Genomic DNA, 12,222 nt, shown 5'->3' on the forward strand with positions numbered 1-12,222 from the left:
CTACTCGCCAAGCCAAGATGTCAGGGCTGCGCTTTATCTGTCTGTGGGTACTAGGATATGTATGGTGTATCCATGTGATGACCCTGTGATTTGGTCCTCCTCTCCCACAGGTACGAGCGCCCATGCTCAATCCGGCGCTGGGAGTCCATGAAGTCGACCTCCTGAAGCCGTCCTCCACTCTCATCAGTTTTATTTACCCTGTGCAAAACTCTGATCTGCTGAACAAACTATCGAAGAAGAGAACGACGGTCTTGGCTATGGACCAGGTACCACGTGTCACCATCGCGCAGGGATACGACGCTCTGAGCTCCATGGCAAACATTGCTGGGTGAGGATCCTTTGATGCTTACTGGCTTCCCACCATGACGGGTCATTGAGCAATCTGTATTATTCCAATTCCAGGCAGCGTGCTGACCTGACACATAGGACACAGCGTCTGGTCTTGTGTGACCTCTGCACAGCATTTCTCTTTCCCTGTGTGACATGGATGTTGAGAAATCTGATCATTCTGCATCTTGGAAATCAGTTTTTCTTTTTATCAGATACATTAATACCCATTATGTGACATATCTAGACCCAAGTGCATCCCGCTTTTCTCAGGTCCCATGATCAGTAGGGGTCGGACTGCTTTAGCACCCGCCAATCACAAGAACGTGACATTCTTTCTGAGTTATGAGATGCAGTGACTACCGCAAGGGTGCATTTCCAGGACAGTGTAGGTATAGGATGCGGAAGACATTATAGGGATCCCTGCAAACGTGGACAACAGCCACATATTGTGGTTCAAGACGTAGGTTTAAAGGGGCTCTCACATGTTATATCCATCTATTGCCTAAATCTGGAGAAATCCATGATTTTCACATTATGCAAGTGAGGTGATAAGTGCTTTGTCACACCCAGAGCACTTAACGAAACTCTGCCTCCTGAGATTATTTTCATTGATGGCTCCATGAGTCTGAGATGTCCGGTGCCAACCAGAAAATCTAGCGCCTACATCCATCGCCACTTTCCTCTCGTCTGCACACGAAGATGTCCGGCTAAGGAGCGTAGCTTCAGCGTCCTCCTGTGCACGCTCTACCCGTGTATACCTGGATGCTCCAAGAGTCCTTATTGCTTTCCCTCCAGATGTGCAGTTGGTCGGTACATCCGCAGTGTCTCCTGCAGGGCACCTCAATGTGCAAAAGCGAGGAAAGCGCTGCACTAACACGGCGATAGTTTCTGGTCGGCGCCTGACGTTAGACGCACCGCACCTCATTCTGTGAGTGACATCTTTAAGGATAGAAATAACCACAGTTTCATTAAGTGCTCTGGGCATGACAAAGCACCTAACACCTCCAAAAACAACCATGCGAGTTCCTATTTCTTAGGATCAGTGAGGAGCGGGGACCCCAACTGGTCATTAGATAATTGTATAGATACCTAAAAGGGAAGAATATTTTATGTCCTGACACTCCGTTTCTTCCACATCAGCCATATACATGCATCTGATCTTGTCAGCATATCTGCAATAGAGGACTAGATTCTCACACTTTCTGTTCTTTGCAGATACAAAGCGGTGGTCTTGGCCGCTAACAACTTTGGCCGCTTCTTTACTGGGCAGATCACTGCAGCAGGCAAGGTCCCGCCTGCCAAGGTCAGTATATTTCTCCTGCCATTTCCATAGTAGCCATTAGATGGCGGTATTGTACCAGTAACCAGACCCTGGCGTTGCTCCTCTCCTGCATCTGGATCCGCACAGCGCTGCTCCTGTATGTAATGTGAACGGCCCTTAGTTGCCAAATTGGGCTTTTTTTCCCCTTCTTCTGAGCTGATATGGAGCAAGATGCCAAGTCATGTCTGAATCTGTAGGTTGCAGAATTGTGAAGGGTTAAACCATATACTAATATCTGTATGATGTGAGGCTGCATTTACAAGGTGTTTGGGGAATAGGTCATTGGATGGAAAGGCATGGGAGAAAAGACTATGTACACCCCCAAACATTCCCTCCACATGTACCCCAGTCATCACAGGAATTGTACGTGGTGGAATGGCGCCTCGTTCGCTGCTGGGGGCCATTATTGCATCGCCCACAGGTTTGTACATCCACTAAAATGCATTATATGTGATCACCAATAGGTTTCTTTTTAGCATTTATTTCCTACAATAATGCCCCATTCACCTCATGTCTTCACCAGGATGTGGTCATAAGGATACATTAAGCCGATGGTGGCCAAAGAAGTGTCCATTTGGCTTCCGACCCGGAGGCATGCATTAATGCGTCATAGACCAGACCCTGTAAAAAATAATATAGCCATTAAACAGATGCCGTAGTAGTTTCTGGATGACTGATGGCTCTGTAAACCATCATAGGCAGCCGATAAATGGACGTGTAGTGCGCTGCCCAATAGCTTCCATTAACTGGATGCCGATGGGTGACGGGTACCATATAGTGCCATCCTTCACTCCTGGACTGAGGGCACCTGTATAAAATAGCATTCAGTGTGACTGATAATGGCCTGAGTGACACATGCCACTGCTGGGGTACGTCCACGAGACTGGTACAGCGTCTCGCCGTATCGGCATTGATGTTGAGAATTTAAAGGGAACTTTTCACTTTTCATGAGGACTATATTTCTCAAGCTAATTGCATGTATGTACAGGCGCTTTCATGCCAATTAAATCCGTACCTTGTTTGTAGAAATCGGTTTTGCCAATGCAGAGAAATCCAGTGTTTGAAATTGCATGGAAGTGCAGTGGGCGGGGCGTTGCACTTGCAGCTTTCCTGCCCTCTGTCCGTGCTTCCTGCGCCTGACGGGTCACTGTTCTTTCAGTGACCGAGATCTCCTCGCCAGCGCCGTCAGTGCCCGGGGCGGTGCACGCGCAGTGAGGTCCTCATGACTTTATTAGACCCAATGCCTCGATCTGCGCATGCACCGCTACCATCTGAGGAGACAAACAGCTTGGAAGGAGCAGCCATGGAGAAGTGTCGAGGTCCTGTGGCCTTGTTGGGGCAAGTCACTAAAACAGGAGTGACCCATCAGTCAGACACTGGAGGCTGGCGGTGGATGGGGAATAGAGAGGGCAGGAAAGCTGTAAGTGCTACACCCCACCCTCAAAGCACTTGCTGCTCATTTGCATACAATTTCAACACTGGTTTTCTCAGAAACGGCAAAAAAATTTTCCACAACCCAGGTAAGGATCACAGTCAAATACATCGAGGGGTCCACTCGATGGAAAATCCACAGAGCCAACTGAAGACATCGCTGCTCAGGAAGCTTCATATAGAAGTTCTCATTAAGACGTGTCCTCCATACTGGAAAACATTGTAGCTGAAATTCATGAAGGTTTTCCGGTTATAGTGTTCTGGGCGCTACTGGGCAGCATCGGACCGGGGGAGGGTGGAAGCACGTGATTTTATTATTTTAAGGCAGCGCTTATAATAATATAGTGTAATATAACTTATATGTAGTTGAGTAGTAGCAGCGGCCACTAAATGGTGTACTGTGCTTCGCTGGAACTGATTGCATGTGATTGGCGGGGGTGCCAAGAGTCGGTCCCCCACAAGTATCATATTGTCTCATCACTTGTTCAGTCCCGGACAACCCCCTTTAACTCCGGTCATGCACTGAAGCCAGGATTTACCGCAAACTAACCAAATACATGAACGGGGCCCCCTCTAGTGGATGATTTGTGCATGACGTTTGGACTGAAGCATTTGCTGAGGATTCCTTGAGACGATTGCCCAGATATGAGTCACCGGTCTCTGATCTTCAAGGTCTCCACCACACGTGTTTCCACCCTCTCGGTGCTTGCAGCGAGCGGTCCCATTTATTTCGGAGACACGTCTGCATATTAATGAACATCTGTGACTTTTATTCTGATCGGGGAATTAGAAAAGAAAATTTTATTTTGAATCACTTTAGACTGAGCGTAAAAATAAACATCCGCCGGCCTGGAAGCCATCAAGAGCGGCGGCGCCGTGTGCGGGAAACGCCGTCCTCAAATGACCGCAGAACGTTATCATTTGTACCTGAAGAATAAGGAAAGATGGAGGCTCTGGAGACCGTGCAAGAGTGCGCGTGATGGCGGGCCGTCTCACCTGGAGAGGGGGATCCTCGAGGGTATTCTCGCAGCACGAACAGATGATGGGGTGCAGCAGGGTGCTCCGGCTGATACTACGGAGGCCATAGAGGCTGGATGGCAACTGGAGGAATAGAGCAGCAGTGGCAGTATAGCAGAGCTGGGGACGTCAGGAGGTAGACAGTGGTAGTATAGCTGAGCTAGGGACGTCAGGAGGTACACAGTGGCAGTATAGTAGAGCTGAGGATGTCAGGAGGTACACAGTGGCAGTATAGTAGAGCTGAGGATGTCAGGAGGTACACAGTGGCAATATAGCAGAGCTGGGGATGTCAGGAGGTAGACAGTGGCAGTATAGCAGAGCTGAGGATGTCAGGAGGTACACAGTGGCAGTATAGCAGAGCTGGGGACGTCAGGAGGTAGACAGTGGCAGTATAGTAGAGCTGAGGATGTCAGGAGGTACACAGTGGCAGTATAGCAGAGCTGAGGATGTCAGGAGGTAGACAGTGGCAGTATAGTAGAGCTGAGGTTGTCAGGAGGTACACAGTGGCACTATAGTAGAGCTGGGGATGTCAGGAGGTACACAGTGGCAGTATAGTAGAGCTGGGGATGTCAGGAGGTACACAGTGGCAGTATAGTAGAGCTGAGGATGTCAGGAGGTACACAGTGGCAGTATAGTAGAGCTGAGGATGTCAGGAGGTACACAGTGGCAATATAGCAGAGCTGGGGATGTCAGGAGGTACTAAGTGGCAGTATAGTAGTGCTGAGGATGTCAGGAGGTACACAGTGGCAGTATAGCAGAGCTGGGGATGTTAGGAGGTACACAGTGGCAGTATAGTAGAGCTGGGGATGTCAGGAGGTAGACAGTGGCAGTATAATAGAGCTGGGGATGTCAGGAGGTACACAGTGGCAGTATAGCAGAGCTGGGGACGTCAGGAGGTACACAGTGGCAGTATAGTAGAGCTGGGGATGTCAGGAGGTACACAGTGGCAGTGTAGTAGAGCTGGGGATGTCAGGAGGTACTAAGTGGCAGTATAGTAGAGCTGAGGATGTCAGGAGGTAGACAGTGGCAGTATAGTAGAGCTGGGGATGTCAGGAGGTAGACAGTGGCAGTGTAGTAGAGCTGGGGATGTCAGGAGGTAGACAGTGGCAGTATAGTAGAGCTGGGGATGTCAGGAGGTACTAAGTGGCAGTATAGTAGAGCTGGGGATGTCAGGAGGTACACAGTGGCAGTATAGTAGAGCTGAGGATGTCAGGAGGTACACAGTGGCAATATAGCAGAGCTGGGGACGTCAGGAGGTACTAAGTGGCAGTATAGTAGAGCTGAGGATGTCAGGAGGTACACAGTGGCAGTATAGCAGAGCTGGGGGTGTCAGGAGGTAGACAGTGGCAGTATAGCAGAGCTGGGGGATGTCAGGAGGTACACAGTGGCAGTATAGCAGAGCTGGGGGATGTCAGGAGGTACACAGTGGCAGTATAGTAGAGCTGAGGATGTCAGGAGGTACACAGTGGCAATATAGCAGAGCTGGGGACGTCAGGAGGTACAAAGTGGCAGTATAGTAGAGCTGAGGATGTCAGGAGGTACACAGTGGCAATATAGCAGAGCTGGGGATGTCAGGAGGTACACAGTAGCAGTATAGCAGAGCTGGGGACGTCAGGAGATACACAGTGGCAGTATAGCAGAGCTGGGGACGTCAGGAGGTACACAGTGGCAATATAGCAGAGCTGGGGACGTCAGGAGGTACACAATGGCAATATAGCAGAGCTGGGGACGTCAGGAGGTACACAGTGGCAATATAGCAGAGCTGGGGGACGTCAGGAGGTACACAGTGGCACTATAGCTGAGCTGGGGATGTCAGGAGGTACACAGTGGCACTATAGCTGAGCTGGGGATGTCAGGAGGTACACAGTGGCACTATAGCTGAGCTGGGGATGTCAGGAGGTACACAGTGGCAGTATAGCTGAGCTGGGGGATGTCAGGAGGTACACAGTGGCAGTATAGCAGAGCTGGGGATGTCAGGAGGTACACAGTGGCAGTATAGCAGAGCTGGGGATGTCAGGAGGTACACAGTGGCAGTATAGCAGAGCTGGGGACGTCAGGAGGTACACAGTGGCAATATAGCAGAGCTGGGGGATGTCAGGAGGTACACAGTGGCAGTATAGTAGAGCTGGGGATGTCAGGAGGTACACAGTGGCAGTATAGCAGAGCTGGGGATGTCAGGAGGTACACAGTGGCAATATAGCAGAGCTGGGGACGTCAGGAGGTACACAGTGGCAGTATAGCTGAACTGGGGTATGTCAGGAGGTACACAGTGGCAATATAGCAGAGCTGGGGGATGTCAGGAGGTAGACAGTGGCAGTATAGCAGAGCTGGGGGATGTCAGGAGGTAGATAGTGGCAATATAGCAGAGCTGGAGGATGTCAGGAGGTACACAGTGGCAGTATAGCTGAGCTGGGGATGTCAGGAGGTACACAGTGGCAATATAGCAGAGCTGGGGGATGTCAGGAGGTACACAGTGGCAGTATAGCAGAGCTGGGGGATGTCAGGAGGTACACAGTGGCAATATTGCAGAGCTGGGGGATGTCAGGAGGTACACAGTGGCAGTATAGCAGAGCTGAGGTTGTCAGGAGGTACACAGTGGCAGTATAGCAGAGCTGAGGATGTCAGGAGGTACACAGTGGCAGTATAGCAGAGATGGGGATGTCAGGAGGTACACAGTGGCAGTATAGCAGAGCTGAGGATGTCAGGAGGTACACAGTGGCAGTATAGCAGAGCTGAGGTTGTCAGGAGGTACACAGTGGCACTATAGCTGAGCTGAGGATGTCAGGAGGTACACAGTGGCAGTATAGCAGAGCTGGGGACGTCAGGAGGTACTAAGTGGCAGTATAGTAGAGCTGGGGATGTCAGGAGGTACACAGTGGCAGTATAGTAGAGCTGGGGATGTCAGGAGGTACACAGTGGCAGTATAGCAGAGCTGGGGACGTCAGGAGGTACACAGTGGCAGTATAGCTGAGCTGGGGATGTCAGGAGGTACACAGTGGCAGTATAGCTGAGCTGGGGATGTCAGGAGGTACACCGTGGCAGTATAGCAGAGCTGGGGATGTCAGGAGGTACACCGTGGCAATATAGCAGAGCTGGGGATGTCAGGAGGTACACAGTGGCAATATAGCAGAGCTGGGGATGTCAGGAGGTACACAGTGGCAATATAGCAGAGCTGAGGATGTCAGGAGGTACACAATGGCAATATAGCAGAGCTGGAGATGTCAGGAGGTACACAGTAGAAGTATAGCAGAGCTGGGGACGTCAGGAGGTACACAATGGCAGTATAGCAGAGCTGGGGATGTCAGGAGGTACACAGTGGCAATATAGCAGAGCTGGGGACGTCAGGAGGTACACAGTGGCAATATAGCAGAGCTGGGGGACGTCAGGAGGTACACAGTGGCACTATAGCTGAGCTGGGGATGTCAGGAGGTACACAGTGGCAATATAGCAGAGCTGGGGACGTCAGGAGGTACACAGTGGCAATATAGCAGAGCTGGGGGATGTCAGGAGGTACACAGTGGCAGTATGGCTGAGCTGGGGGATGTCAGGAGGTAGACAGTGGCAGTATAGCAGAGCTGGGGGATGTCAGGAGGTACACAGTGGCAGTATAGCAGAGATGGGGATGTCAGGAGGTACACAGTGGCAATATAGCTGAGCTGGGGGAAGTCAGGAGGTACACAGTGGCAGTATAGTAGAGCTGGGGATGTCAGGAGGTACACAGTGGCAGTATAGCTGAGCTGGGGATGTCAGGAGGTACACAGTGGCAGTATAGCTGAGCTGGGGATGTCAGGAGGTACACAGTGGCAGTATAGTAGAGCTGGGGATGTCAGGAGGTACACAGTGGCAGTATAGCAGAGCTGGGGATGTCAGGAGGTACACAGTGGCAATATAGCAGAGCTGGGGATGTCAGGAGGTACACAGTGGCAGTATAGCAGAGATGGGGATGTCAGGAGGTAGACAGTGGCAATATAGCAGAGCTGGGGGATGTCAGGAGGTACAAAGTGGCAGTATAGTAGAGCTGAGGATGTCAGGAGGTACACAGTGGCAGTATAGTAGAGCTGGGGATGTCAGGAGGTACACAGTGGCAGTATAGCTGAGCTGGGGATGTCAGGAGGTACACAGTGGCAGTATAGCTGAGCTGGGGATGTCAGGAGGTACACAGTGGCAGTATAGTAAAGCTGGGGATGTCAGGAGGTACACAGTGGCAGTATAGCAGAGCTGGGGATGTCAGGAGGTACACAGTGGCAATATAGCAGAGCTGGGGATGTCAGGAGGTACACAGTGGCAGTATAGCAGAGATGGGGATGTCAGGAGGTAGACAGTGGCAATATAGCAGAGCTGGGGGATGTCAGGAGGTACACAGTGGCAGTATAGCAGAGATGGGAATGTCAGGAGGTACACAGTGGCAATATAGCAGAGCTGGGGACGTCAGGAGGTACAAAGTGGCAGTATAGTAGAGCTGAGGATGTCAGGAGGTACACAGTGGCAATATAGCAGAGCTGGGGATGTCAGGAGGTACACAGTAGCAGTATAGCAGAGCTGGGGACGTCAGGAGATACACAGTGGCAATATAGCAGAGCTGGGGACGTCAGGAGGTACACAATGGCAATATAGCAGAGCTGGGGACGTCAGGAGGTACACAGTGGCAATATAGCAGAGCTGGGGGACGTCAGGAGGTACACAGTGGCACTATAGCTGAGCTGGGGATGTCAGGAGGTACACAGTGGCACTATAGCTGAGCTGGGGATGTCAGGAGGTACACAGTGGCAGTATAGCTGAGCTGGGGATGTCAGGAGGTACACAGTGGCAGTATAGCTGAGCTGGGGGATGTCAGGAGGTACACAGTGGCAGTATAGCAGAGCTGGGGATGTCAGGAGGTACACAGTGGCAGTATAGCAGAGCTGGGGATGTCAGGAGGTACACAGTGGCAGTATAGTAGAGCTGGGGATGTCAGGAGGTACACAGTGGCAGTATAGCTGAGCTGGGGATGTCAGGAGGTACACAGTGGCAGTATAGCTGAGCTGGGGATGTCAGGAGGTACACAGTGGCAGTATAGTAGAGCTGGGGATGTCAGGAGGTACACAGTGGCAGTATAGCAGAGCTGGGGATGTCAGGAGGTACACAGTGGCAATATAGCAGAGCTGGGGATGTCAGGAGGTACACAGTGGCAGTATAGCAGAGATGTGGATGTCAGGAGGTAGACAGTGGCAATATAGCAGAGCTGGGGGATGTCAGGAGGTACACAGTGGCAGTATAGCAGAGATGGGAATGTCAGGAGGTACACAGTGGCAATATAGCAGAGCTGGGGACGTCAGGAGGTACAAAGTGGCAGTATAGTAGAGCTGAGGATGTCAGGAGGTACACAGTGGCAATATAGCAGAGCTGGGGATGTCAGGAGGTACACAGTAGCAGTATAGCAGAGCTGGGGACGTCAGGAGATACACAGTGGCAGTATAGCAGAGCTGGGGACGTCAGGAGGTACACAGTGGCAATATAGCAGAGCTGGGGACGTCAGGAGGTACACAATGGCAATATAGCAGAGCTGGGGACGTCAGGAGGTACACAGTGGCAATATAGCAGAGCTGGGGGACGTCAGGAGGTACACAGTGGCACTATAGCTGAGCTGGGGATGTCAGGAGGTACACAGTGGCACTATAGCTGAGCTGGGGATGTCAGGAGGTACACAGTGGCACTATAGCTGAGCTGGGGATGTCAGGAGGTACACAGTGGCAGTATAGCTGAGCTGGGGGATGTCAGGAGGTACACAGTGGCAGTATAGCAGAGCTGGGGATGTCAGGAGGTACACAGTGGCAGTATAGCAGAGCTGGGGATGTCAGGAGGTACACAGTGGCAGTATAGCAGAGCTGGGGACGTCAGGAGGTACACAGTGGCAATATAGCAGAGCTGGGGGATGTCAGGAGGTACACAGTGGCAGTATAGTAGAGCTGGGGATGTCAGGAGGTACACAGTGGCAGTATAGCAGAGCTGGGGATGTCAGGAGGTACACAGTGGCAATATAGCAGAGCTGGGGACGTCAGGAGGTACACAGTGGCAGTATAGCTGAACTGGGGTATGTCAGGAGGTACACAGTGGCAATATAGCAGAGCTGGGGGATGTCAGGAGGTAGACAGTGGCAGTATAGCAGAGCTGGGGGATGTCAGGAGGTAGATAGTGGCAATATAGCAGAGCTGGAGGATGTCAGGAGGTACACAGTGGCAGTATAGCTGAGCTGGGGATGTCAGGAGGTACACAGTGGCAATATAGCAGAGCTGGGGGATGTCAGGAGGTACACAGTGGCAGTATAGCAGAGCTGGGGGATGTCAGGAGGTACACAGTGGCAATATTGCAGAGCTGGGGGATGTCAGGAGGTACACAGTGGCAGTATAGCAGAGCTGAGGTTGTCAGGAGGTACACAGTGGCAGTATAGCAGAGCTGAGGATGTCAGGAGGTACACAGTGGCAGTATAGCAGAGATGGGGATGTCAGGAGGTACACAGTGGCAGTATAGCAGAGCTGAGGATGTCAGGAGGTACACAGTGGCAGTATAGCAGAGCTGAGGTTGTCAGGAGGTACACAGTGGCACTATAGCTGAGCTGAGGATGTCAGGAGGTACACAGTGGCAGTATAGCAGAGCTGGGGACGTCAGGAGGTACTAAGTGGCAGTATAGTAGAGCTGGGGATGTCAGGAGGTACACAGTGGCAGTATAGCAGAGCTGGGGACGTCAGGAGGTACTAAGTGGCAGTATAGTAGAGCTGGGGATGTCAGGAGGTACACAGTGGCAGTATAGCAGAGCTGGGGACGTCAGGAGGTACTAAGTGGCAGTATAGTAGAGCTGGGGATGTCAGGAGGTACACAGTGGCAGTATAGCAGAGCTGGGGACGTCAGGAGGTACACAGTGGCAGTATAGCTGAGCTGGGGATGTCAGGAGGTACACAGTGGCAGTATAGCTGAGCTGGGGATGTCAGGAGGTACACCGTGGCAGTATAGCAGAGCTGGGGATGTCAGGAGGTACACCGTGGCAATATAGCTGAGCTGGGGATGTCAGGAGGTACACAGTGGCAATATAGCAGAGCTGGGGATGTCAGGAGGTACACAGTGGCAATATAGCAGAGCTGAGGATGTCAGGAGGTACACAATGGCAATATAGCAGAGCTGGAGATGTCAGGAGGTACACAGTAGCAGTATAGCAGAGCTGGGGACGTCAGGAGGTACACAATGGCAGTATAGCAGAGCTGGGGATGTCAGGAGGTACACAGTGGCAATATAGCAGAGCTGGGGACGTCAGGAGGTACACAGTGGCAATATAGCAGAGCTGGGGGACGTCAGGAGGTACACAGTGGCACTATAGCTGAGCTGGGGATGTCAGGAGGTACACAGTGGCAATATAGCAGAGCTGGGGACGTCAGGAGGTACACAGTGGCAATATAGCAGAGCTGGGGGATGTCAGGAGGTACACAGTGGCAGTATGGCTGAGCTGGGGGATGTCAGGAGGTAGACAGTGGCAGTATAGCAGAGCTGGGGGATGTCAGGAGGTACACAGTGGCAGTATAGCAGAGATGGGGATGTCAGGAGGTACACAGTGGCAATATAGCTGAGCTGGGGGAAGTCAGGAGGTACACAGTGGCAGTATAGTAGAGCTGGGGATGTCAGGAGGTACACAGTGGCAGTATAGCTGAGCTGGGGATGTCAGGAGGTACACAGTGGCAGTATAGCTGAGCTGGGGATGTCAGGAGGTACACAGTGGCAGTATAGTAGAGCTGGGGATGTCAGGAGGTACACAGTGGCAGTATAGCAGAGCTGGGGATGTCAGGAGGTACACAGTGGCAATATAGCAGAGCTGGGGATGTCAGGAGGTACACAGTGGCAGTATAGCAGAGATGGGGATGTCAGGAGGTAGACAGTGGCAATATAGCAGAGCTGGGGGATGTCAGGAGGTACACAGTGGCAGTATAGCAGAGATGGGGATGTCAGGAGGTACACAGTGGCAGTATAGTAGAGCTGGGGATGTCAGGAGGTACACAGTGGCAATATAGCAGAGCTGGGGGATGTCAGGAGGTACACAGTGGCAGTATAGTAGAGCTGGGGATGTCAGGAGGTACACAGTGGCAATATAGCAGAGCTGG

The 12,222-nt window shown here is 51.8% G+C and overlaps 1 protein-coding gene across 1 annotated transcript in view; it reads left to right on the forward strand.

Moving 5' to 3' along the window:
* Nucleotides 1-12,222, forward strand: part of NNT (nicotinamide nucleotide transhydrogenase) — a 106,789-nt gene that overhangs the window by 21,353 nt on the left and 73,214 nt on the right. Inside the window, exons 4-5 of the mRNA XM_073680304.1 lie at nt 111-328; nt 1,546-1,633. Of these exons, the coding sequence (XP_073536405.1) occupies nt 111-328; nt 1,546-1,633 (306 nt within the window). The remainder of the gene's footprint in view (nt 1-110; nt 329-1,545; nt 1,634-12,222) is intronic.

The sequence above is a fragment of the Phyllobates terribilis genome, unplaced genomic scaffold (genome assembly GCF_046119375.1).
Source record: "Phyllobates terribilis strain yellow unplaced genomic scaffold, ASM4611937v1 Scaffold_1__5_contigs__length_1240528914, whole genome shotgun sequence".
NCBI lineage: Eukaryota > Metazoa > Chordata > Amphibia > Anura > Dendrobatidae > Phyllobates > Phyllobates terribilis.